The sequence below is a fragment of the Cyrtonyx montezumae genome, unplaced genomic scaffold (genome assembly GCF_038088225.1).
Source record: "Cyrtonyx montezumae isolate F1298 unplaced genomic scaffold, pur_monq_1.0 scaffold_1, whole genome shotgun sequence".
In the NCBI taxonomy this organism is placed as follows: Eukaryota; Metazoa; Chordata; class Aves; order Galliformes; family Odontophoridae; genus Cyrtonyx; species Cyrtonyx montezumae.
Genome location: NW_027071825.1, coordinates 5,215,887 through 5,240,278, shown reverse-complemented (window position 1 = coordinate 5,240,278; position 24,392 = coordinate 5,215,887). Strand labels below are relative to the sequence as shown.

The following is a 24,392-nucleotide window of genomic DNA, read 5'->3' as shown; positions in this document are numbered from 1 at the left end:
AAAAACACCACCCAGAACAAGAATTATTCTTGACTTTGTGTTTCTCAGTATGGTGCTCTTTATAGGTCAGTTTGGGGCAAACTATGAAATATGAAAACACCCTGTAAAGTGAAATATGCTGGAAAGCCAATATATTAAAACTGTGCTGAAATGATCACTCCTTCCTCTCCTTTCTTTTGATTCTTATATATTCCTTCTGCTCTGCTTATTATTGCTTTAATGTAAGTATATTCATGAGAGAAATAGCCATCTGCATATGTGCTTCCTCCCCCACATTACCATGTTGGTCCTCATTAGAAGTCTAAGGAAGTAATGAGCCTAATCAGGCCAGTGGAGTAGGGATGAATGTTTTAGAACTCTTTTCCCAAGTCTGGCACAGGTCTGGCACTACTTCATTTTTCTCTTTTGCATTGTCCCTTGTGTAAAATAGACTATTGCTCTCAGCATTGACTGTAATTACAACACAGAAAGATAATGTTTTGAATCAAAAATGTTTAGCAGAAGATTACGGTGAAAATGAACAACATTAACTAATCTGAGTTGAGGGAATGTATACAACTGCTTCTCCATTTGTGAAGATACTTAGGATATTATCAGTTGCAGATGATTTTCAGATTTGTGCAAAACCCACATAATCATTTACCAGCAGTGATGCTCTATGCCAAACCATATGCTCTGAATGCATCATGGCCCTTATTTGACTATTAGAAATAATTTATTTAAATTTTCCCCCTGTAATCCCATCAATTAAAAATGTACTTTATTTCTGAGTGGGTTCCTTCACTGAAAGATGAGAGGTTATATTAATTCCTCCTCAAAGAGCTTGGGAAGTTACCAAGAAAAATAAGATCAGAGGCAAAAGCTGATACAACCCTATTGCTGTAGTGTGTGTTCCTTAATATATTTTAAGTTTGCAGAAGGACAGTATCTGTTTTTATAGAAAAATACCCTTATTGCCTTTTAGTTCTCTAAGCAAAACTATTTTTGTCCAATAGTTTTTAAGCTGAGGGAAAATAATGTAACGAGCGCAACAGTCAAATGGCTTCCACTCATAACTTCCAAATGTTGACAATACAGAAACTAGATAATACCTGGAGGAGGTGGCCAGAGCAATAAGCAAGGCTTGAAGAATCCCTCTGATAAAGACAATAGGATTCTTCTTGGTGATAAAGAAGTACATCATTGGCAGAATGAACAGCCCGTGCACAACCAGACCGCACACTACAGTAATGGCATAAAACCCCAGTTTCTTCCCAATGGCTGAAGGGTCATCCATTTCTAAGATTTTACCAGCAATTAGGAACACAATTCCAAATGGAAAGTACCTGAGGAAAAAGAAAGATGGTCATTAAGAGGAGATAGTTCACTTCCACCTTACAGTGTGAGGGGGCAAACTCCTGTATCCCATCCATAAGTGACACAGCTGGACTCAGTTGTGTCAGTCCAGATGTGCTTAGGCCCACACCTGATAAGTGGGTCCGAAGCATTATTCCCACTGCTCCTTTACCTGGGGTGATACTGCTGGTCAGGAATGAACTTATAATGTTTGAGTTCAGAAGAAAGTTCTGACTTTGTAGCTTAAGGTAGGTCATTTTCTTGGCAGCAGGGGAATGAGTCCCAGGCTCTGCTGTGTTGTTCATACTGATGTGACAGCTGGAAACTGTAAAGTAGATGTTTAGGCAGCCTTTGGAAGACATGGAAGAATTACCAATATGCATCAGACATGCTCTTGGACTGCCAAGGCAGAAGATTACCTAGTTTCTGAATTGTGGTGTTCACTGCAGAGGCTGCTGAGCTAGCAGTATGTATACTGGCTGCAAAACAGATCCTGAGGGCCCATCAGCTTGAGCAAGCTGAAAACAGGTGAGAATTTTTGTGGAGCTGTGCTACAAGGTATGGGAGTACTGAGGTGCTCCTGTGTGTGGGTTGGATGTGTTATAATCCCCCAGTGTATCCAGCACCCATCCACCCAGCTACACTGTGCTGAGTAATATCTGGGGTGCCTCTGTTAGAGTGACAGAACATTCCCACAAAACTAAGGGTTGTTCACTCTCAGTTATTTCCTTGAAAATAGGTTTATGCCATTTCTGTCAATTTTTTTTTACTCCTTTTTAAAGCTTACTAAAACTGTTACTTACCAAACAGCAACTGCCACTATCTTCATGACAGATTCATTTAAACACTGACAAAAGCTGACCAAAGGAACACCACTGTTTCCCATTCTTCCCAACATTATACCTGCAAATGTAAACATTTCTGTTTAAATTCTCATGTGCCTTTGTGCAAATCCCGAGCTTTCCCTCCCTGCTATAACTCAAGGTGAATTAAATGGGACATGGCTGGATGAATGTCTTGGTGCAGTAGGAATAGACAATATATCTGAAAATCTCACCTGACGCAGACACAGAGCTCTGAGGAGTCAAGGCACAGCCTTTTTCTTTGGCTCCCTATTGGGCTCTGACCCCACTTGACATGTTTGAGGTCTTATTGTCTCAGGTTTGTCTGTAGCTACTACAGCCAGGGCTCACCCAGCAGCTGGGGCTGTTGTGTGCATGGCAGCAGTGGCTGTACATTCCATGTATCAGCCAGGACAAAGCCAGCCCTCAGCTTCCATCTCTCGACTCCTGTGCCAGCAAGAGTTAGGGAATGATAACAGTATACCTTCAGCTCTGTGAAGACAATGAATGGTTTTCTGTGCTGAGAAGTCCTTGATTCTATTAAGAATATGCAATTAATTCATTCATGTCCAAAAACTCTCGGCTGGAATATTGGTTGCTGTGACGTTGTACTTTGGGAATTGGCTGTAAGATATAACAAACTGAAGGACAGCCAATTTCCAGCAGCGTTGCATATGGAATACCATATACTGGAGAAATTAAAAAGACAGACAAATCTGCTAACTCTGGACTTGATTTTTGACCCCTTGTGCTAGTACAAGTAGCAATATAATAAATAGTTAAAGATGTTTTATGGAACTACCATAGCTGACCAGGTTAATTTCAAAGAAGAAATTAGATAAAGAAAATTGTATCAGCATTTTCCTGTAATAATCATCTGAACATAACCTTTGTCATCGTTAAGTAGGGCATATTAAGGGAGTGGTTAAGTCCCCCTTCCTATTTCACGGGGACAATACAACACACATGGCACCAGTGTTTCTCCAGCAAGTGAAACCGAATATATTAGCTAGAGAGAGCTCTTACAGTCCACTGAGATAAGCTACTAGATGGTATATATATATATAAACATTGCACAATGAAAAAAATGGAAACAGTGAAGTTTCAATCAGGATCCATGAATTTAAAACTGTTTAAAGAATTTTCCTCTGAAACTCACTCACCGTATCTCTGAGGCTTATTATCTTATTGTGCTCTTAGATAGGGAAGTGATAGTTACATTTTACACTAATAATGTAATAAAATGTGATTAAGAATGGATAAGAACAACAGACAGGGCAGATTCCAGGGCAAAAAATCAGTTTACTGCTTCCTGAGGAGAACTTTAGTGAAGGACCTGGTCTGGAAGCAGATTAGTTTCAAGAAACCCAACAGACCAACTCTTTTTCTCTTCAAGGGATACTTGGATTATTGCAAACCAGTGTGTCTGAAACCTACCCATTGTTGCAGAGAATATCACAATCCCTAGCACGTTCATGCCATCACTAGTGCCTGGTTCTGATTTGTAAATCACTTCAGGTGGAGGAGTGATGTCCAAGGCAAAATTCTGGACATTGGATCCATTCTCATCCTGGACTCCATATATTATAATGCGATGAGTCGTGCTTTCAGATGATGCCTTGTTAGCTTTAATGATGGGAATACTCTTGGTGCGATACTGAAAGAAAAGAGAGGATTTTTTTACTGCAATATCCCAGCAGAAATTAACAGTTAAAATGAGACTTCATAAGTTATTTAGATCAGGACGTTTGTTAAGGGACCAGCCCAGAAAGAATAACAGCTCTTGACCCTATGCGCAGAAAATGTTGAATTTTTGGAAAAGCAAAAATCAAAATTTCCTAAAATCAGAGCCATGGTCAGTAAACACATGATCTGATAGAGCTGCTTTAGACATTCCCTTGTATTTCCTTTCCTACAGGATATAATCAGGAATTACTTCCCAGATGTTTGACTGCCCTTCTCTTTGTCTCACAGAGTTCCTAATAAATATTTCCAATAAATAAATACAGCCATAAATAAATAATTACACACAACTTTCAGATACGATTTTCTGGCCAAATTCCAATTTCAGCAATTAAATTTTTCCTAAATACATTATTTTGTTGCTTTAGTTGGATATCGTATTCTGTTCTTTATGTGGTGTTACTGTGCTCTCTATGAGCAGATCTAAGAATAGAAAGAAAATGGGGTCCACATATAGACCCCACACCTGAACCACGATGTGTGCTGGCTCCAGTCTGGAAAGAGCAGAGCTGTATTATTAGCAAGGTGAGGTGTCCTAATTCATCCTCCCTCTGAGAACTGGGTATTGTATGGCTGACCTGGCACAGCACCGGTGTGAAGCACTTGATGTACGTTTAGCTACTCAGGCTTGAGTCTCCAAAGAGTTCGAGGTTTGTAAAACAGACAGTTACATGATAACTCAAAACAAAGCACAGAATGCTATGCTATAGCAAAAATGTAAATTCCTGAAGGTTTATGTTGAAAAAGAAATTGTGAAAAAGATTGTATCCATAGCCTACTCTATGTCACAGCTTTGCTCCAGATGGGAGCTCCAAGTGGGATCTTTACTGGACTATTAAAATAATTTTGACCCACCAGTTGTAGTCAGGCTACAACACTGCTGAGGCTAATGAAAATGAGCTCATTAATTCTTAAGTGCTCAAGGTACTTGTAATATCTGAAGTAATACACAGTGTCTGTACCTGGATTGTGTTTTACATCTTTCTATGATGCTGGCTCACCTCTTCAGCAGTGACAGAACAACAGCCACTTACCTGCTTGAATGTGGCCTCAACAAGGTTGGCTGGAAACATGTTCCTAGAAATGAACAAATACAATCAATACTGTGGGACTGAAGGCAGTTTCTGCTTACTGGGTCTCAGACCACTGAGATAATTATTATTTACCCTACAAGAGAACAAGGGCTTCACCCATTCATGGTGCAGGAGGCTGCCACACAGATTTATGTGTGGCACAGCACAGCAGGGAGACAGTTCTGCAGAATTAATGTTTTGGGACTCATTTCTAAATACTGGAGTGAAACCCAGGAACTCTAGTTTTAGTTTCTGGATCTAACGCTGTCTCCATGTTGCAACTGGCAACCTAAATGGTATAACTCCTTTCCCCATCTAACTGGGGAGAAGAATATGTCTTTATTCTGTATTCTGTCTTGCTTATTCAGATAATGAGCTGTTCAGAATCAAAGTTCACGGATGTACTCCTGATACCCCAGGATATTGTGTTGTGATCTACTGTGGGACTTTAAGCACTGCAGTGAGATGACCTCTGAGCAGTAGTATGTCCTGATACATTTTCATCACTAAACTTCTAAGCATTGTAGATTTTGCAGAGGTTCGGTCACAAACAGTTTGCTTTTCAAACAAATGATCTGGTTCCTGATAAAAAGAATTGGGACTAGAGCTGCATAGTGTCTGCTAACTTAGTTTTGTTCCGAGGCTTCAGAACAAAAGACTGACATGAGGCAAACAGCTCCATCTGTGCTGACAGCTGAGCTACAGCCCAAAATAATGACCATACACTCTGAGATCTGCGGTGAAATTGAAAGATTTTTAATTCTGAAAGGGACTCCTGTTACTTTTTTCTGACTTACTCTGTATATCAGACCATAACATTTCACCCAATAATATCTGGAGTTAATTTATAACTTCTGTTTGAACTAGACTATTGCCTTGTAGAAAGTTATTTAATCCTTATTTGAAATGGAGAGCGCACCCTCTAGAGGCTTCAAAGAAGAATAATTGAGCAAAAAAGCTGAAAAGTCATATATTTTCATGTAGCATTTGGGAATCAATATTTGTATGATTACCCTGATAGTATCTGATAGAACTGATTTATTTGCAACGGCACCAAGTTTCTGGACCTAAAGGCAGAAAAGAGTGGAACCTTGTGACCCAATTCTATGCTTCCACATACATAAACTTATGCAAAGGGAATACTTCCTGAACTCTGAATTTTCTAACCAAGTCAAGCTTCAAGGCAAGACAACACCTAAGCATATGTGAAAAGGCTAATCTCATTCTAAGGAGAATTATAACTGTGTATATAATTAAATGAAGGCCAAACGGAAACATTTTCCAGATCTGTTTTCCTCTTTGCACCAGCAGCATATGTGTGCAGGCTTAGTTTAGAAAAAAACAAAACAATTTCATTACTGTTTTAAGTCAAGATAATGTGACATTATGGTTACACTTTGAACTATGAGGTAAAGTCTGTTTCAATATCATCAGACAGAGCAATTACTACAAACAGGGAATTAATCTTTTCAGGGTAAAGCAGAGGGAGAAGAATGTGAATTACAGGCCAGCAGCACTGTCTAATGATTGAAACAGAAGACTGAAAATCAGTCGTACTGTTGGCCCAGTGTAAGAGCAGACAAGGTGAGTGAAGGCATTGTTTGCCACCTTGGTAAGGCTGCTGCCTTACAGCACAGTATTTAATATCAGGTGAGCTCAGGATGATGCACAGCACTTCTCATCTTTACCCCTCCTGGCCCTTACTCACACCAGTGGAGGCAAGCCAGCCCAGATGACCTTCTCTTGCCACCTGAAGTGCTGCTACCTGTGGGATCACAGCATCTCCAAGCTGCCTTGCACACTAGCAATGTCTCCTTCCATTTTACCTTCCCTGCTTAAAAGCCCCAGGCATGATGATGGCTGCATTCTAGAAGGACATGAGATTAGAAAGCTCTTCCCACATAAGCAACTCGTCATAAGGTTCAGTTAGCAAGGTTTAGTTAAATTAATGCAGTCCCCTTGTACACACCATTGTTTAATTGGCATTAGCTACAGACATGCAGTGATGTGGTTATTAAGAAGCAGTGCTCACTACACTGCTGCAACTCTGACTACTTTCACCTCTGTAACAGCAGCAAAAGCACTGAGTTATCTCTGCAAACTTTCCATAAAAGCTGATCATTCTCTAGTTCAAGTGCCAAATTTGCAGCCAAAACAACACACAGATGACAGCCAGATGTGCATCACTTTCCTATCAGATGCAGACACAGCCTTTTGCCTGAGCCCCAGGAACTTGGCTGATATAGAGGATGAGCTGAAGGACAGCTGGATGGAGCTGGGAGAGATGGAGAGGAGGTTTATAGGAGAGGGAAAAGTTTGTTACTGCTTTAGTATGCCTCATAAGGGAATGCTGCTTCCACAGTTTTAGAGAGTTCATTCATATTAAATGGCATTTGCTTTATGATTTGAGGTGCTACAGGACTGCAAAGTGATAATGTAATTATTGTGATATAATCTGTTATAACTTACTGTGTGAATGTGGATTATTCTGAAGAATGGAATTGCACTGAGGAGTTCTGCTTAGGTCTTACTATGAATGCCATGTACAAGACAGCTCTACAGAGCAATATGTATGTAATTGCTGATGATTTCTACTTTCTCTCTCCACTTTATAGAAGAATTAAGAACAAATTAAAACTGCTTGAGAAAGGGAATATCATGCGGTTAGTAGCTAGATTAAATGTTTGACAAATTTGAGGAGGATTAAAGCATTTTATTTCTTTATCATTCTTTATCCTGCAGGAATTACAACTGCCCACATAATACTGGATGCTGGAATGCTCCCAATAATTTTTAATATATTATGCACTGTGATCCAGTCTTTGAGACACAATTTATATAGTGAATGGATGACCTGAATGTGCTTGCCAGCACTTCAGCTTATTTTTTATTTTAAGCTGGTTTACTTGGATTGAAAAAATCCAGTATTAGCCAAAATTTAGTTTTGTTAATGAAAAACACTGAAGGGAGCAATTTGTGGAAGAGGACTCTAATGAACCAAAACCAAATAATAACAGCCACAGATACTCAGGAGATGAGTGGGAGTTTACTGACTCAGCCAGGCCTCTTGGGAAACATCTGACAAAGCCTTTCTGTAGAGATACACCTTGCTGCATGTTGATATTTGTCCTCCTATCTTCCAGGCATCCAACCTGAAACCAGATCAGCCCTGACACATCTCTACTACCTTCACAAGGATGAAGTCATGCCCATGTGGATCTGGTATCAGGATCATAAAGTGAATCTGCCTCTCTTCTCAGAATAGGTACTGTGTTTATCACTGTCACATGCTGAATTAAAGACACGGTCAGTACTTAAGAAGTAATCATTTGAGCTGAATTACTTGTTGCTGCCACCACCTATAAATGCTCTGGTGTTTATTCAGTTATAAGAACTAAGCAGGTAAAATATTTCTAGATTTCCATACTACTGCCTGATTGCCAATAAAATATAGAACACAAATAAGACTGTGGGAAACAAAGTGATCTAGGATTCATTTCTCTATCACAAGTGACTGTTTCTAACCTCAGGGGCACAATTTGGCATTCTCGGCAGAAATAATTTCACACAATAATAGAGAATTATATATAGTGAATAAAAGTGAGGGAGATTGGTGTTGAACACAGACACATTAAGGTCTAAGACAAGGATATGACTGTAAAACAGAAGCTTAGACATGTGGCTTTTGGTTATGTAAAAAAATTAAGAGCTAAATACTATCTGCCCTGAGGAAGAACAGAGGACACATTTCCCAGAGCATCTTTTGCTTCAGGAATTCTGCCAGACAGAGCAGGTGTGTTCAACACAGGCTGAAAGAGTGAACATATATGAAGCTTCAGTATGAACTCTGTGAACTTTCTACAGATCATGAGCTACTGAACCAGAGATGACATACCTGGCCTGTATTTGCTGTGCTATCAGCACATACAGACAAGGGACCTACTGAACGCTTCCGAGTGCATCCTGCTTTGATGCACAGGCTGGTTTATTCTACTAGCAAATTTTGGAATCCTTCTCTCATTTTTGTATGAGATGAGGATTCAGGCATAAGGATATACCAAGAGTTAGAAACAAGTATGCAAATCAAGAGGTGTTTAGCAATGGAGCTGAAAGAACCATGAAGTTGAAAGAAATTCCTGAAGACTTGTAGCAAGCATGGACCGGTCTAAGGAGCTGCTCTGAGGGTGCAGCTTGTAATATAAGCAAAACTATTTAGCACCTTGTCAATGCTAGTGAGAGGCTTTTTTCCTTTCTTCATTGTCTCCCAGTAATTAATCTAGCAATTTTCATTCATTATTCACTCATTTTTGCTCCCTTAGCTTTCTGCTCTTTTAGGAAGCTGAATTGTTTTAGAAAATCATTTTTCAGCTCAAGCAATGCTTTGGCAGTGCCCCAGGATGTGAGTGCCCTCCTGCTCCCTTCAGAACGTTGCTGACTCTGAGAAGTATGGTACTGAGACAAACATCAGCACTGTTAGACTATTTTTCTGCTCATGCATTTATTCAAATTGTCCATGAAGCACAAGTATACAGCTATTGGAATAGACAGTTTGATGGCTCCTGGATAACTGCTATTACAAATAAAAGGCCAAATTCTGGTTGCAGTTATACTACTGAATGTCTGAAATACTCATTTGGAGTCCTGACCACACCATCTGTTGATTCAAAGCACTCAGTTTTCTGCAGATTTTTAAGAAGTTAAGCTAGCAGCCACAGGTACAGCAGATGTTTCCTTGATTCAGAACACCCATTCCCTCTGGGGCACTGTTTGCTCTGCAGCAGCAATCTGGTTTTGCTCTCAGGCTTTGATGTTGTCAGTGCCTAATCCCTGCCACACCAGACAGTCTTTGGCTGCAGTCTCCCACGCTGCAGAATTAAAGCCACCTGACTGGGTGCTTTTGCAACATACGTGTCCTGGTAATATTTTATTGGCCTATATTTGTGTTGGGCATAAAGCAGCTTTGGACACTGCTCTCTGTCCTGTATTTCTCACATTTGAACTAATTTAGCTTGCAAGAACATTGTTTTAAGAGTGCGTTTTTGGCAGTATTCAGTACAGCAAGAATATGGAGACAGTAAAAATGGAGTCTGAGCAGCTTGACACGACACCTATAAATTTTCCACTATTTACAGCTCTGCAGAAGAATGAACAGATAAACAGCACTGTGGTTCCTATTTACTGTAATCTGAAGTCAGGTGTTTCATCTTTCTCAGTGACATTCCTTTAACCTCAAAGACTCATCATTAGCTGTGCAGACGCCTGAATACTGTTACTGTACCACAAGCCACAAATCCTGTCCTCAGCTGTATAGGAATACATCTGAAATAGCTTCCTGCTGGTGTCAGTGGGCTCCATGAGGGTTTGCACACCTGAAATCAATGGCAAAATTTATTCCAGCCAGACTGAACAAGAGACCTATCTCAAGGTCCATGGAAGGATGCATATGGCACATATATAATCATCTCATTTGGAGTAGAATGGAATGGAAGAAAATAGAACAGTTTAGTTGAAAAATATCTACAAAGACCATCATTGAGTCCAGCTGCCTGACCACTTCAGTGTTAACCAAGAGCTGAAGCACATTATTATGGGGGTTATTCAACTGCCTCTTGAACACTGAACCATCTAACATCTACCATCAACACCTTGCTAGGAAGCCTGTTCTTAGTGTCATCCTTGCTATCTTGGCTACAAGGACCAAGCATGCTTTTGCAAAATAGAAGCCTTAAAGTACTATTATTATGGTAAAATATGCTAATGACATGCAAACATCACTAATCAAACCTAAGCCATTGTGTCATGCTTGTCTTTTTATAGATCGAGACTGAACTAATATGGAATCTGTCAAATACTTAGACGCTTTATACGTCCTGAGGGTGACACTGTTGCATGGCATTTCAGTTCCAGTAAGGGACCAGGAGAGTGAACCCCTTGCTTCTTCTGAAAGATAAGATCCTGGCACAGCTCGAATAGTGCTAGGACTTCTTGAAAAACTCATTTTTTGGGGTGGAAGCACAAGTACACCACATCTTCAGGAATCTTGAAAAGGTTGACTCACATCAAAAGTAGCATGACAGGCCCAACACATTTGCATTATGTTCCAGGAAAGCAAATTTATTTAATAGCAAGTGTTCTTTCACTTCAGAAGATGTTCAGGCCAAATTTCAGGAGGATGAGCAATTTATTCCTTTTTGGGGCTGAAGCTTTCCTAACACACTTTTAACTCATGGCTCCCACGTGTCGTCTGCTTCTAAGTCCCTCTTTCCAGCATCATTTTCATCATGGAATTATCTTTTTTCCATGTTGGTTTCCTTTTATGACAAATAGGTACCATACACTTAGGGACTTCAGAGCAATTCGGGTTGCTGAGCATCTTGAACTTCTTAAAAATTAACCAGAAGAGAACATCTGGTCACATACAGTGTCAGACAGTGCTGGCATCAGGCTTCTTCTGTGAGATAAAAGAAATCTGGAAAACTGAGCTGATTAAAAAAAGCTAATTTGCCACAGGAGACAGACAAATATTTCTGTCATAGGTACACAGTGGCTTTTGGTAAAAAAAAAAATAGTGTAATGTAGATCAAAGCTATTAAAAAAAAAGTTATTTTGTAGTTTAGAGTCTGAATTCTTAAATGCACTCTTAAATATCTTATTGCCTGCATATGCAATTCAGTCTTCAGCTGTAAACTTCTTTAAGTGTGACTCTTGGTTTTGCACAGCCTCAACTTGTTCCTAACAACAGCAGATATCAAATTTCTCCTGCCCTGTTTTGAAGAAATGGAATTTCTACACAAAATAAAATAGGCCTTAGCTTGAGAAAAGAGGAAGGAAATTATTTTAACAGTACTTGGGATTCCCACGACAATATAAATCCTCTACTGTGCTTATATTCTCTTCTAACTGTTAATGGCATATTTAAATAAAAAAAAAAAACAACAACAAAAAAAAAACCAAACACAACCCAACAGCAAAAACCAAAACAAAGAAAAAACCTCTTTGGTTAAAGCAAGTGAGCCAGACTCAGTTTCCAGGTACCTGCTTCAAAGTCTATTAAACTGAATGCAGTTCTGAATATTCAGTGGTAAAATTTATCCTTCCAGTAAACAGTGTATGAACTCTTGTGTTACGTTGGGTTAAGGCGTGATTGGATCTGGTCTGTATTCACTGAGTTGTTTTATTTGGAACTTTTGAGCTCAACTGGCTCACAATGTTGTTCCATTTGGTTAGGTTTAAGAAAGACTAAAAATGGCTGGGAGCCCTACATGTTGTGGTGCCCATTTGCACACACAATAAGCTGTATATATAACAGGAAGATGAACCCCGGTTTTGCTTGGATTTGTTTTCTTGAGAGGATGTTTATAGTGTTTCATCATTTGTCTTTATCTGATCAGACAAAATTTATTTCCATTGATGATAAATGTGATTTAAGTTGCAATGAAATTCACACTTATAAATCTAAGGTATATGAGAATGACAATTGAGCATGGTGAAAATAGTAACTGCTAATGTAGATAGTGCAGTCCTGTGTAATAGATCTTGTTTTACAAGTGTTCAACCCCAAGTTCTATGTATTTTCTATTCTATTTGTCAAGTGAGCATAAGTTCCTGAAGAGAACACACCAAATATTTTCAATTGGACATTATTCCTGTAAATGAGGTCCTTTATCTGTCCTTTAGAGTAAAACACTATCTTCTTCATTTCTTTACTACAAAAAGGCCACTAAATATGCTTCTTTTTTTTTAGTATTTGGAAAAAAGTACAGAGTTAATTTCAATAATTCACATAGAAGAAAAGAAGGCAAAAGTCTGTGCTGATTCACTGCTATTATTTCCATTGAGATGCCCCAAAAACCACATTCCTAAAACATGACTCTACTAGCTCTCATACAAGCTGGGAATATTCCCTCTGGCACTGCTGAATTTTCTGAATGATCCTCAGTGAGGTATTTTTTCCCCATACATCCCAGTTCTCCAGTTGTAGGAAAGGAAAATGTTTCTTCCCTACCTCACAGAAGTGATGCACATCATGGGAATAAATCCATTAAAATTCACAAGGCACCAGGTGCTTTGATGCATTAAAGAGAACAAGATGATGATCCTTACCCTGAGGATTTATATTTTTAAATATGGATGAAAATACAATTTCATGAGCTTGTACCAGAAATCTTGACAATAATTAAGGCAGATTTGTATATCTGTCTCAGCCCAGTAATAAAGTAGAGAAGAATTTTTAGAACAGCATCTCCTGCAAAGCTTCAGACTGAATATTACCATCTGAATTACTTTTGCTCTACAAAGCCTACATCCTTACATAGTTCCAAAGAAGAGAGGCACACTGGGGAAGGGGAGATTCCTGCACAGATATGAAAGTGAACTAGCTGGTTAAATGGATGTCTTCCAGCGACGGAAGATGTGTTTGATTTAAAGTTGGATCAGATTAAAACAAAAAATTCAGATATTTAAGTCCAAAACAGCACTAAAGACTTTGAGTGTAAAGGCTAAAAATGTGTATTTTATGCTGCATTCAGTGACTCTTCTGTCTAGGCTGAATTCAGGAGAAAGTCAGCAGGGGCAGATTCACATGCAAGATCACGTCCCCCATCTCTGGAGGTTCACTTTTGAATGGAACCCTTTCAAATACTTCTGTTCAGACATAAAATGGCTGACTTGTGGGTATGTTTCTTGAGGCAGTAAATTCAATATGTTGATCAGATTACACATGTCCTGGATGATGTGAGGTTTAGAGCCATTTCAGAATTGTGTGGTAGTGTCCTAGTCATGTCACATACTCTAGAGGTTTTGTTACTGTTTTTTAACTTCATAGATAAGTAAGCGGAGGAACCACCACCTGCAAAATAATACTGTATACATGCTGCATTATACTACCACCAGATTCTTGCATATAGCATCAGCACTCTTGAAATGTGAACACTGATTAATGTTATAGGTGTTCAGAATGATGATGAGGCTCTCCAGTAGTTCTCTGCTTTATTTCTGATTAAAACCACTCCTAAAAACAGAATCCACACCCAAAAACTCCAGAAATCCAATTTCAACATCCTTCCTCTCTGCCCAAAATTCCAAACCTGACAATGTCATATATAACATCACAAGAAATACTAACACGTGTCATAATTTCCAAGTGGCTTCATATCTGAAATAAGTGAGGGTGAATGTGTGCTGCCACCATGCCAAAATTCACGCACTCCGCTTGTACCCTTAGCATTCTTCTTTTTGAAGAATACCAGATGCTTCCTGTGCAAACTTCTGTGCACATGTGCAACTGATACACGGAGAGGAAATGAATGAATTGAGAAGATAAGCCAATCTGGGCCTGAAAAGATGTTCTCCAGCTGTGAATGGAAGTGATTTATCACTGAGCTGAAGGATCAGCTTTTCTAGCTCAAACCAGCAGATACATCATTACATTTAATCCAGACTTCCACACAGATATTTAGAAGTCTTGCAATTGTCTTCACCAGAGCCAAGATTTCACCCGTAGTGTTTATCTAGGCTGAAAGCCCACTCCCCACTGTTGCATTATTATTTATTTATTTAGTGAATGTGGTTATTTCTGTTGTGGAAGAATAAAAACCATCAGTGTACACTCAGGGTAGAAAGAGAGTGCAGCTGTGGATGGTTCTTAGCACAGCAAAAGGGGAGTGAGCTTCAGTCTCTCTGTTAAAGCTTCAGTAACGAGAGTGGCTACTAGGCCCATCATAGTTGATGTCTGTGCAAAACTGTGAAGATTTGTGAAGATCTCACCACTGAACTGTGGTGAGACTCAACGGAATAAAATGCTCCCAAACCTCACCACTAGGTCTGTGATGTACAGGGGGCTGAACTGGCCAGACAGAGAGGAAGAGGTGAAATCATGATTAAAATCTTGGGTTCCAGTTGTACGGACATAGAGTTGTTTTATGCAAACATATTATAGAGCTGAATATAAACTTTGCACCCTCCTCTTATTTTTCATCTCCATGAACTGGCTAGCTCTGGCTTTCAACAAGCATCCATGCTGCTGCAAGGGGATGGAAAATATAGCTAGAGAGACTCTTTCAAGAGCCAGCTATAAGGTTATTTTGGATGTAATAGTTCACCATATGTCTCCCTCACCCTAAGCCCTTATGCATCCAAGAATGAGGCTTTAGGAAGCAGCTCAGCATCCAAGGAAATGCTTCTAAGCACTGACACTATGAAGATAATCAGCAGGATTACACGGTTTTGTTACATTCCCTTTTATTTCTATCAGTCTCACATTCAAAGCTGCATTTCCTTCCTCCTGGTATATTAAAGTCATTTATGCAGTAGAAATTAAACAGTGTGACTTAACAAGTAACAAACACACACAAATCCCACTGCATGTAGATCAGATCAAAGTCAGGGAAGTAGAGATGCCATGAAGTGGGCATCCTCCCATTGCAGATTAACAGGATCATTTGATGGAAGACTACAAGAGAGTGCTCTTGGCTACTTCTCAATGACCAGAATAATTTGTTCCACTCTTGGTAAGACATTGATACAACAGAAAAACAAGAAAAGATTTTTGTAGGCTTTTCATCCCACTTCCTTCTGATTTGAGGTCCCAAGTAACTCTAATGAAAGTACTTTGTGTGCTGATGCCCATTCATGGTAAGGAATTTGGGTTTTCGAAAGAAAAGTTGCCCAACATCTTGCATTTTCTTAAATAAAACTCCAGAGATAGTTCCTCACAGTTCAGATACACAGTGGGCCTAAAATCCGTTGTTCAGTGTGAAATAAGGTCAGTGGCTTGATGAGTAGGCCAAAGGCAAAACCTGTTTTCTTTGCATGAGCAAAATAAATTTGAGTTACATGCTGTGTTCAGTCAGGAAACTCATCCTATTGGCACCTGAAATGATGATACAAAGAGAGATATCCAGACAAGGCTGTTATAATACCTAATCAGGGCTGTAATGCTGGCCTAAAAGAACAGCCCCCCCTTCTGCCAAAGTAAAACAAGAAAAACTACACATCAGATAAAACAAACGATATGATAAAAGTAAGGAAAAGATCCCAACTGTGGTCTTTTTAAACGAGTCCTTAATCTGAGAGCCATGAGCAGTTTTAACAGTGCTTTCAATAAATACTTCCCGAAATATGTCAGTTTCAACACTTATATTTAAGGTTTTTCCTAACACAACTGTCAGCCCTCATTTAAATTAATGTTACATTTTAATAATACTGTTTTTGATCTTACTAACAGATCTCCACAGCACACATGTGATTCTGTAGGAGTAAAAACACTTACTGCAGTTAGAATTTTTGTTCTAGTTCTTCTCCAATTGTTTAAAGTTTACTAGAAACAGACGATATAAACATCTCATAACTTTAAAACCATCTTCTGAAATTTGCTTTCTCCATTTAAATGAAGCGTTCATCATTATGCTCAGAACTTATCCTCAGACTACAGTTCCTCCTCATGCATTTATGTACAAAACATTATCTCCAGAAACCAGACAGAATGAATGTAGCTACCGGATTAAGTCCAGCAGTGCGTCTGCAGAGCTCATGATGGGCTTTCCACCCTCCTCAGTGCTCTCCTTCTGTGCTGCTCCACCAGGATGGATGATAGAGACCATGATTATTCCCACAATCACAGCCACAAATGTTGTCCACAGGTAGTAAGTGACGGTTATGATACCCAATCGACTGGAAGTCTTGGCATCCAGGGCTGCTAGCCCAGACATTAAGCTGTGGAAAGAAAACACAAAATACATGGCACCTTATGCACAACATCAATGCAACAGAAAACCTCATTTCCTAATTATTCCATTTTTCCTGATTCTTGCTTGACTGCCTTCATATCAGTGTTTTTAGAAGTTTGCAGTAACACAAGGCTGTAGCCTGAGCATCTAAAAAGATGTTTCCTTTGTGCTATATAAAATCCTGGTTTCCTGAAGGAACTTGCAAGCTCAGGCTGCACACATGGCATTCGAATCCTATTGACAGCTCCCTGAAGCTTGAGGGACAGTTTTATACAACCTGTGTGTTTAATGGGCCAGTTCACAGAAGCAATGGCAGTAATCTGTCAGGAAAACTTAGGCATGAATGCCTACATGTAAATTTACAGAATAATTCAGGTTGGAAGGGACCTCTGAAGGAAATCTATCAGCCCTTTCATCTCTTCCTGTGTGAAGAAAGACCATAACTTCAAAGTTAAAAATACTAAAGGGACAAGTTTGACATATGGTCAATTTTTTACCTAAAAATAAAAATAAGAAAAAAGCCCTTTTATTTTTTTCTAAACCCATACACATAAAAATATATTCTTTGTTTTAGGAGGAGGCATGCTGGGGGGCGGACAGCCTCTGTAACTGTACTGTGAGCAGAGGAGACTCCTTCATGGGCTGGTACAGCCAAGCATCACAAGAAACACTGTGGTGATTTCATCCCCTTCTTTCCCCTTTGGCCTTTCCCACCACTGCCAGAAGATGGTCAGGGGCCTCACAAAGGTTGCCTCTGCCATGCTATACAACTCTCTGCCAGGACGCCAGCCCTCTTTCACAGGCAAATTAAGGTGCTACTTGGTCCCTGAACTTGCCCTAGGCTGCTCTGACAGACCTTGCTGCTGTTTCCCAGTAATCTGAGACTGAGACTTGAGTTTCTAATGACATCAGTGTTTCTTGGGGCTTTTAACTGAGGTTTAGCTTTGAATTATTTGGTGTAAACTGTTTTAAACATGCATCTCAGGAATAGCAAAGTTGAAATAAAATATCACATTTACTATTTGATGTGACCCCACTGCCTAGCCTTATCATCAAAGCAGAACAGATTATCAAGCCTTTCCTCATAAAAAGTGATGTACTGAACTGCACCTCCTTGGATGAGACCTTCTTGACCTCACTCTACTCAGTGAAGCTGTCTGGAGCCAATACTAAAGTGCAGCTTAACCTTTATAGTGCATTTAATGAAATCAAATGGATGGGGTTTAGTGCTCGGGCTCCTGCTCTCCACTAGATTAATTAAGAAAATGCACTGATTTTCTGCATCACCAGTCTCTCATGTAGGACAGTTTTTGTTAATGCTATAGGAGCAAGGGAAAACGTTGGCAGTGGTGTAATATGGATCATTTAGAAAATGAGCATCTTCATCTCTCTCACTTCTGTACCCACTGTTCTTCCCTCTCTTCAAAGATTTTGATAAAAATTCCACCTTTCTGTGTGTCTGTAAACCACTGTTTATAAATGCAGCACTGCATATAAAAGCAAACAAACAAAAACAGCAGCAGCCATGATACTTCCTTGGCATTTCCCTATGGAAGACTCAATATTCTAAAGCACAGACTTATTTGTTATTTGTATCTCTGAATAAGCTGATTCCTAACTAGCTGGATGTTTTCCATAGTAATCGTTTGTCATAGGTACATTATGCAAGGAAACTGACACCAGTGGTATGAAAGCCTGATCCCTGACCAAGCAGATCTGCAGCTTTTGGGTAGGATGCCATGCAGGCTGATTGCTTGCAGAAGGCACAAGTGAGATGACACAGCACAGTTTTTTTCCCAGTGCTGCCTTGAAGCCATTTTCTCTGTAGGAAAGACACAGTGTTTCTTCCGTCCCTGATGTCACCTGTGCTGTGCTTTCTCTGCAGAGCAGCAGGAGATGAACTCTGCTGCACATCATTCTTGAACTGCCACAATTGTTCACCTGAGAAGTATGACCAGGAGAACTGAGGGCAAAACCTCATAATTAAGCAATTCCAGTGGGCCACGTGCCATTGGGGTGCCACTTCAGCCTCAGCCATTGTACAGTTAGGATCTGGGAGATGATGTGCAGCTAGAATCTAATCAGACGTTGGCTCGTAGGTGGCAAATCCTGAGGGGGCTAATAATGAGATTGCTCTGTCTTGGGGATATTCATTAACAAGATCATCATCTGTAATGAGATTACCCTGTCACCAGATAAAGTCATGCTCGGTTCATGCTGTGATGAGAAAGTTCTCAAAAGTAATTAACTATGGAGATGCAACAGGGGAAACTGTGGTGTGATGAAGCATGAATCAAGGCCTGGGTTCAGATAAAGCTATGTGTTATTATTCATGGCCTGCAAAGCTCAGTTTGAAGAGGAGACTGATGGAAGCAGTTTTCCAAAGGTTGTGGAGCAAGAGTGAACATTTTAAGCAATTGCTCAGACTAATTTTAAGGAAGAAATGTCTGTAAATTGTCAGAGACTGTAATCACTCGTTAACTACTTTTCATTTGTCTTAATACATTTGATGTCAGAAGGAACAGAACAGAAGACACCAAGATCAGCATATCTTCTGAACATCACAGTTACTGTATCAAGTAAGAAACACACAGTTACATCACAGGATTTCCTCACTGTTCATCACTATAGCTCTGGTGTTTATATAATGCAGCTGAAGAACAGTATGAAAAAGTAATTGTTCTCATTTTCTACAAAATAGGGAATTCAGGAGGAATAGCTTCCTAAGATCACTATATCACGTTCAGGTTTTACCTTTAAAACTAATGTTCATTACACACTCTTGGCTATATAAACCCCTTGCCAACAGCAACCCAAGCTTCTTCTATGACTGAACAAAGATGCTCCCGTGACCTTCAGCACCAGACTCTTAAAAAACAGGAAGGAATGATAACCAGAATACCTTAAATTCTTATTAATCCTCAGAATCCAATTAGGCTTAGAATAACAATGCAGATATTTGATGTATAGGTTAAAATCGTTGGTCTTACTATGTAGTTAATTGAGTGGCTTCCACAAGTATGTTTCATGCACAGCTTCCATGATACTTTTTAATGATTGCCAAATGACAAAAAAGGAATAAGACAATGAAAATGAATGTGCAGCTTTTCTGAATAATTACAGTATTCCTCACTCATTTAATCAGTCTGAACAAAAAGCAAGATAGAAAAAAAAAATTGCCATTTCCTATCTAGGGACCATTTCTCAGTCTGTGTTGAAAAAAAAAAATACAATGACAAGTTTAAGGCCTCCAAAATACATCTGAATTAGTTTTGGAAGAAATAATAAACCTTGTAGAGCAGGATGTAAGTGAAATCTCTGGTTACTGTGATTTATGAGGTTTTTTTGCACCTTGCTTTGAAACATCTGGTACTGGATGTAATAACAGGCATCAAAACAAACAAAAAAAACAGTCCCTTGACCTCTTTATTTCATGCATAGGTTGTTCTGGCTGTATGTGAAAATGATCTTTCCATGGTTTTTTGTTTGTTTGTTTGTTTGTCTTCATTTTTTGCTTATTTTTTCCTGCTGTCTAGAAGAGTCTGCTGATTTATTTTAAGATCCTGTTTCTCCAACAGATCTTGGATGAAACTGTGTATTCTCAGAGATGATGCACAATTGGGAACAATAACCTCCAAATCTGCTCCATCTGCTATATAACTGTATATCTGTGTACATATCTGCCCTATGGTCCTTCTGTGGCTCTCAAGCCTCTTCAAAGTTGTTTTTAATAACCTTAAGATCTCTTCATGATATGAAACTGATACTCCACAGTATTTGCCAGAAGAGATTCCTCTTTAAGGTTTATATTTCTTTTCTTAACAATTAGGTGTCTGGCGTTTTTTTTCTTTTTCTTCTTTTAACTAAGACTTGGGTAATTCTAAATCTACTCTTCTTTGTTTTCAGTAATTAAGTTGTTTCCATTCAGACAAATCTGTCTTTTCTCTGAACTACTGGAGATTACTACACATTTTTACTGGAGAAAGAGTCAGGAAGTCAGCGAATAAGATGGAAGCAGTTTGTTCAGAAGCTGGATATGGAAAAGTATTAAACGTATTTACTTGCAGCATTTTAGTGGGGTCAATATTTAAGGCTTACTTATTTCTCTGAAACTTCAATTGTTTAATTGTTTATGGTTAGTAAAAAACCTCAAACAAGCAACAAAACAGATACATTATTTTATCTAGAATCACTTGATTAATTGTTGAGGGGAAAGTCTCCTTATGATTTATGAAATGTTACAATGAATTATGTCTTTACTGGGTCTTTGTTGAGGGAGGACAGTAAGGAGGATCAGTGGAAAATCTAATGAAACTCAGATGAAGCTCTTAAGGGGAAACTGGAAGGGAAGATGTCCAGATCTCCAGGAAATATTTTTATATGTGACTAAACAAAAGTACAAGGTCTGTTACTATATTGTTTTAAACACTGGTAATAGTACAAACAAATGAAATAAATAAATACTATGTTTCACGTCTGCTTTGAGAGAAATCTGCACAAAATACCAAAAACTATTCGAGGAGTTTTTAATTAATGAGGAACGGACTTCTTTCAATATCGTGGAAATCTAATTAGCCCCCTGCAAACAATTAACTAAACTCTTGTGAGAACCTCTAGACTTGTTCTGGTTTCCACTGATAAGCATCAGAATACTTATGAAGTATTTTATTTACCTTCAAAAATAGAACTTCCTATCTTCCCTGCCATTCTCTAAATTTTTATTATCTGTTGCCTTCTGATAAAAGCAATTTTTTACTTCCTTCAAGATCAAAACCTATGTCCCCAGAAATGGAAAATACAAGAAGCTGCTGTAAAGACTCCATTCTGCTTGTTTGTCTTCCTTGCCACCAGAAGCCATCTGGATGTTGCTTTGAAATAGATGGATTATGGATGAAGTTATCAGAAAGGATTAGCGTGATTAGAAAGACATTAATCCTGTCAAGAAGTAATGGTCAAGTATTAACCACAAGCAGTTGGTTCTAGAATCATGTTTGTTTTCATTCATCCCATTCCCACTCTCTCATTCTCATTTTGTAATTGCGTGCCATAGAAAGGGCCTGGCTAAGCAAGTCCTCCTGGTGAGGCTGGGAAGCTCCTCTAACAGCTGCATTAGAGATGATTATATTACAGTCTAGCATCATGAAAGTGAAGTGCAGGCTCCACTAATGCTGCTTGATCGGGCAGGCAGGCTGTCCAGTAGCTTTTTGTCAAGGTCAGTGCCTTCAAGTTTCAACGTAGTAATAATCTCCATTTCCATAGCTCAAGCCATTTAATCATCTTAAAATGCTTCACTAATGTAAAAATCCATCATACAGAAAGGCACTCTTTTTTACAGACAAGGAAACAGCAAAATTAAGGCACTTATTTAAAGACAAACAATTTGCAGTGAAAATCGGAAGCCTGAAGTTATCTCTGCACTGTCACGAACCATCAGCACTTCCCTCACGGGTGCCCAGGCTGCTTCATTTCCACGGAGGTACCATTTATAGAGAAACAGTTTGCAACAATGAAAATAAGGCACTTCACAGTAATCAGAGAAAGAAACAAGGAGCCTTCTCTGATTCTTTCAACTGTGAGTTAAATGATAGGAGAGTTAAAATGATGTTAGCAGCCAGGATCAGAATGAGTTTTCCTTTCCAGGATATTCTTTCTTCTAACACAACAGAATACCAACAGAGCTAGGCAGAGAAGTCTGCTGCTGCCTACATACACCACAGCAACAGTGGTACTGGTGGGAGGACTGCAGCCCATCTCTGCTTCACCTGCACTGTCTTCTTTTACTTAAAGTGACTTAAGTTTCTATCTCCAGATGTCATATAACAGGAAAAAATGCCTCCGGCCCAGACATGTACAAACACATCTGCTTGGCACATCTGTTGGTCCCCACCTGTATACATGTCACACAAGAATCACAGAATCACACAGTCACAGAATCACAGAAGTTGGAAGGGACCTTTGGGACCTGAAGCACATTGTGTAGAGGAGGTTACACAGGAAGGCATCCAGGCAGGTTTTGCTACTAGTAGCTACTTTGCTTAAGATAGTGACATCTCAAAGGTGTCAAGCATGATGGAAAATCTTGCCCTCTGCCTTCAAACAACAGCAAATAAAAATGTCAGGAAATCTAGCTGTCTGAAATATACTATTTGCAGTTAATTGTGTTTTATTTTACAGCTAGACTTGAAGACAAGAAACTGAAAATTTATTTATTAATCTACATTTCTAGCCCATCACGATGTGCACCTTTTTGAGCAGGAACTCCAATAATGCACTGTACTTTATTAGCGTGCTATAGGGAATCTGTTCTTACAAATGAGTACAAAACAGGCAGGACTTTGCTCAGCAAACAATGAACATCAAAGTCCAATGGCTGTTCTGACACTGCTTCCTCTCCAGTAATCCAACACACAAACCTAAAGTGACAGACTGTGAATGCTGGAAGGAATGAAGAGCAACCTTTGGTCGCTGACTAATGAAGGACACCTGAGACACTGTACTACAGCACACACAGAATTCAGCATGGCAGATTGACTTCAGCTGTTCCGATACAATATTTCCTAAATTCAGATGCTGGGATGCAAACAAAAATAAATTAAGCATGGATGTGAAACTTCCATCTGTGGGGAGCAGGGAAAGAGCCAAGAATCTCAATGATACTTGATTTTCTGTTCAGACAATTCTTTCAAGTGTTTTTAGATTAAAAGACCAGAAGGATTTGGAATACAAATTTGGATTATAAAAAAGTCAGATTTATTCAGCTGCTTATAGTTCACACATGGCTTTATCCTAAGGAAACAGAAAGATTAAGCCAGCTCCTCAGACTTCATGTGCCATTGCCACTTCTTTGCAGGACATTAACTACTTCATACTTAGAAGACTGCAGAAGAATTCTGCCACAAACTATTTGGACCCATTTGTAATTGTATCAGTGCTCTCCACACTCATTCACCTTGTGATCGCAGACGTCTGTCACATATCATTATACTCCTACTGACACTGACAAAATCATTTGTATGGAGTTGGTCCAACTTTGTCATTATGACACGAAAACCTCTGCAACATGTCATTTTTCATTGGAAACACTCTGTACCTCTAGGTTACACCAGTAAGAAAAAACACCAGAAGACTATTAGATCCAACTACTAGATATGGTATTTCTAAACACATGTAGCTATATGAAAATGTTAGTTTATAATGTAATGAAGTCTCTGAAAATATCTGAGGCGTGGGGAGGGGATTCACAAGGTCTCCTAAGAAGGCAGAATGAAATTCTCCTCTACAAGCTCACACAATCCTAAAGCACCTTTTGCAGAACTTCAGGGGTAACCTGGGATCAGTTCTGCAGTGTAATAGAGATATGGGTAATTAAAATTTATGGTTAATTACTACCAGTAAGTAGTTACTGGTATTGGGTGAGCTTCTCTGACCACTTCTTCTTACCCATGAATAGAACTTCCCGTTCACTTTCATTCAAGTACATTTCTTCTTTTCATTTGAAAACTTTATACATTTATTTCCTTATCTCCTTAAAACTCTCATCTCTAGATGAACTGTCTCCTCAGTAAATCTGTAGATAACACATCCTAGGAAGGGACTAATGCCTTGTTCTCACCAGGGTGAAATTTATTACTGTTATTATTTCTATTACAGTGATACACACAGCAGGTGAGTCA

General features: G+C 39.1%; 1 protein-coding gene across 2 annotated transcripts in view; it reads right to left on the bottom strand.

Annotated features, from left to right (window-relative positions):
- Positions 1 to 24,392, bottom strand: part of SLC1A7 (solute carrier family 1 member 7) — a 44,037-nt gene that overhangs the window by 13,656 nt on the left and 5,989 nt on the right. Inside the window, exons 3-7 of one of the 2 annotated variants that reach the window (XM_065746157.1) lie at positions 16,490 to 16,705; positions 4,955 to 4,997; positions 3,615 to 3,834; positions 2,139 to 2,238; positions 1,092 to 1,325 (exon numbers count right to left, since the gene is read on the bottom strand). In XM_065746157.1, coding sequence (XP_065602229.1) covers positions 1,092 to 1,325; positions 2,139 to 2,238; positions 3,615 to 3,834; positions 4,955 to 4,997; positions 16,490 to 16,705 — 813 coding nt within the window. The remainder of the gene's footprint in view (positions 1 to 1,091; positions 1,326 to 2,138; positions 2,239 to 3,614; positions 3,835 to 4,954; positions 4,998 to 16,489; positions 16,706 to 24,392) is intronic. The other variant, XM_065746167.1, reaches the window with a different exon arrangement.